This window comes from Apis dorsata, unplaced genomic scaffold (assembly GCF_000469605.1).
Source record: "Apis dorsata unplaced genomic scaffold, Apis dorsata 1.3 scaffold_645, whole genome shotgun sequence".
Lineage (NCBI taxonomy): Eukaryota > Metazoa > Arthropoda > Insecta > Hymenoptera > Apidae > Apis > Apis dorsata.
In genome coordinates this window covers 103,761-107,251 of record NW_006263836.1, presented here as the reverse complement: position 1 = coordinate 107,251, position 3,491 = coordinate 103,761, and the positions used below count along the sequence as shown (strand labels likewise).

General features: G+C 49.1%; 1 protein-coding gene across 1 annotated transcript in view; it reads right to left on the bottom strand.

Annotated features, from left to right (window-relative positions):
- LOC102676198 (protein O-mannosyl-transferase TMTC2) overlaps nucleotides 1-3,491 on the bottom strand; it is a 99,716-nt gene that overhangs the window by 23,538 nt on the left and 72,687 nt on the right. Inside the window, exon 8 of the mRNA XM_031513449.1 lies at nucleotides 1,040-1,284. Coding sequence (XP_031369309.1) covers nucleotides 1,040-1,284 — 245 coding nt within the window. The remainder of the gene's footprint in view (nucleotides 1-1,039; nucleotides 1,285-3,491) is intronic.

Sequence of the window (3,491 nt, the reverse complement as noted above, 5' to 3'; positions counted from 1 at the left end):
AAAAAAAAAAAAAAAAAAAAAAAAAAAAAGAAAGGAGGAGGGATAGGCGAGGAAATGGATGGTTGGAAATGCGAGAGGGCGAGCGCGAAGGAAGGCGGGGAGGATTACGACGGGCTTAAAATTTTTAATTTTGGTTTACGACGCGACTGAAAATCATATTTGCGGGACGCTTCCTCCTTCCGTTTCCCCGTCGTTGATGCAAAACAACGCCGACTGCAGCCAAGCGCCCCACTGAAACCTGCTGCTCCTCTCCCATTTTTTCCTTCCCCCTTCCTCCTGCACATGTCGATGAAACGTTAATTACTTTGCCGCTTTTGAATTCGTCTTCGTTCCGCGCCCGCCCGAAAAACGCGGTGGCAACGCGGTTGCTGCGAATCCGCGCTACTTTTGCACGCCCGATCGATACTCGAACGAATTTAATTAGCCACCACCGGATGATGTATCCTCCCCGTGTTCTACCCCAACAACGGGTAATAATTACGAAAATTGCGATTCATACGTAATCGTGCAAACATACGCCGGCTCGCGAGCGATCGCAATCGCGATAGCCTGTTAATTGCGATTCAACCAAGAAGGTAAAGGTTACTCGATCGAAAGCATCGTAATACGCATCGTAATACATATATACCGTTATAATATACGAGTCATAATTTTGAACGAAAAGCTGCGCTTCAACACCCTCTCGTAGTTCGATCTCTCGTACACCGAGGATAATCTCTTGGAACGGATAATCTCGGTTGGGGAGGCTTGATCCTCCGTTTACTCGATTGCATTCTACGTATCTAGGATTTCCATGTTCGGTGTTCCTCCCGCTCGGATAATTCGATGCCGCGTAATTTCGCGGAGAATGAGATTGGGTGCGCGGGTATCCGTTATCTTGGACGAATCGATTCTCGAGGGAGGAGAGAGCGAGAGCGAAAGAGAGAGCGAGAGAGAGAGAGAGAGAGAGAGAGATCGGTCAAAGCGGATCGTGGTTGTTTATAACCGGTCGCGGGGCCGCGTGGATCGAGTAACTAGGCGGGAAATGAGGCGAACTGACCTGAGGTGGATAGTGATCCGGGAGGGCGTGAAGTGCCTCTCTGTACGCGGACAGGGCCCTTTGTAATCTGCCCTGATCGGCGTAGAGGGCGCCTAATTGAAGGAGAGCCTGCACCCTGGCCGCCTCGTGAGCCCTCTTGTCCTTGAGCCCGGAACCGTCCAAGGATGCGCCGGCCCGCAAAACCGCAGCCGCTTCCGTTCCACGTCCGACCGAGGCCAGTGCCGCGCCCAGATTCACGTAAGCCTCTGCAAAGACAAACGATAAGGATCATCAGACCTTTGGTTCGGGATTACTCTCTCTCTCTCTCTCTCTCTCTCGCTCGCTTTCGCTCTCGCTCTCTCTCTTTCCCATTCGGGATCCGGTCATGAATTTATATAAATCGAAAATCGGCCCCGGTTTTTCCATTTCTCATCCCCAATTTACCAACCAAGGAGACGTACCATTATTTCTCCTTCTCGCTTTCCCCCTTTTCCTCCCTCTTTTGAGAATAGAAAGATTACGGAGAGGAGATTTTTCTCCCCCTTTAGTTTTATCCTCCTCGGTTAATTTTTTTTTCTCTTTTTCGCCAACGAGTTATTAAATCCTCGAGTTATGAGATTCCCTATTTCCAGCGTAATTATCGAAATATGTACAGCGTTGTATGCACAGCGAGAGGAAGAGTGGGTGAAATATACGAAAGGAGAACGACAAACGTCCTGTTGAATCGCTTAATTTAAGAAACTAAGAGAGCGGCGAAATCATAACAGGATCCAATTTTTTGCTCGATTCTGGGAAGCGGAACTGGGCACGGCAGATTTTTCTCGGCGACGAGGATTTCTTTAGAAATTGGGATGGAAGCATGGCCGAGGAAGAGCGAAGGAGGGAGGAGGAAGAAGGAGAGGAGGAGGTCAGTCTTTAACGTAAATCCAGACATTCATAGCCCCTGCTACCACCGCCTCGCCTCCTCGCCTCTGTCCGCTTCTATTTAAAGGGGCATTGGCTCGCTTCCGGAATGGGTTGGGTTTTATGATTCGAGGCTGCGAATCGGGTTAACTCCGCACGAATTCCCGCCTTTTGTCGCGTGTTCCTCCTGTATTTCTTTGGCTAATTACTAAATATCGTGCGAAACGACGGCCTGCCGTACGAAACGACGCGGAAATCGTTCGTTACAGGAAGACGAGGATTATAACTCAACCCTCGGCCTAATTTCCAACCGTTTGTTTCCCACCGGGAAAGGGAGGGGGATTTTAATTTGAAACGAAAAAAAAAAAAAACGTCTCTCCGCGAAGGAATTCCAAAGTTTCCATCTCGAGGAATATCCATTGATTTTTCTTTTCTTCCTTCTCCTTTCTCTCTTCTCTTTTTCTCTTTTCAACTTCCTCCCTCCTGTAAATTTANAGTACAGGCCGTTGTAGCCGTTAAACGATCCGCGGCGACAATGGCCTGGCGACTACCGGGGAGGATATCCAAGAGGCGGACAAAAAGCCGCGGTCGGCTATGACTTTAATTAAAAATTTCAAGTTACGGGAGAGGGGAGGGGGAGAGAAGAGAGGAGAGCATCCTTGCGGCGCGGTTGAATCCCCCGCGTGGCCCGCGTCACCGAACAACCAGGCCAAAGTGAAACGTATTAAAAAGTTTATTTCCACTTTTATTGTCACCCTCCGTGGAAAAACGTGATCCCTTACGCTCGTAAGGGAAAAGCGAATAGGAAAAAGAGAAGAGGGGCCAGGCTTCGAGAGAGGCGAAGAAAGACGAAGGAGGAGGTTGAAGAATGGAAAAGAGGAAGAGAGGAATCTCCGTGGATCGATAAAGCGAACGCGGGAATCTTTCTTAATTCGAGGCAATCTGCTTCTTCCAACGACGGATTTCCAATCCGTGATATCTCTCTCTCTCTCTCTCTCTCTCTCTTTCTCTCCTCCTCGAATCGACCGACTCGATCTTCTAATTTCCTCGCGTTTAACTCTCCGACCCTCTTCCTGGTAATATACTATCATTCCCGAACGCGACTGTTAATCCCGATATCATCCCACGCGATATTACGAGGCTGTCGCAAGACGTTTACCCTCGAGTCGTGCAGTATAAACAGATGGCGAGGAGGAGAACATTTTCATTAACGAGGCGTGTGATGGGCAAATTTTCCGATCCGCCTCCTCTCTGCATCGCTCTCTGTCCCGGCTAAATCCAGTTTCGCCTAAACCAAATCCCTCCATGTTTCTCCATTCTATCCGATTTTTCCTCTAACGATCGGATACCGATGTCGATCCCTTGGGGTGAACCAAGAGTAATCGAGTGGTCCGTTTCTAAAATTCGCATTACCCCTTACCTATACCCTGAAACTCGTTCCGGATCGATCGACGAATTATCTGTGATCGAAGGATCGGTTTAGGCGCGAACCCGACGTTGACTAACCGCACGGGCGGAGCGACGACTTTTCCAAAAGCGCTAATGAGTAATCGATACCTGGGGCGATCCC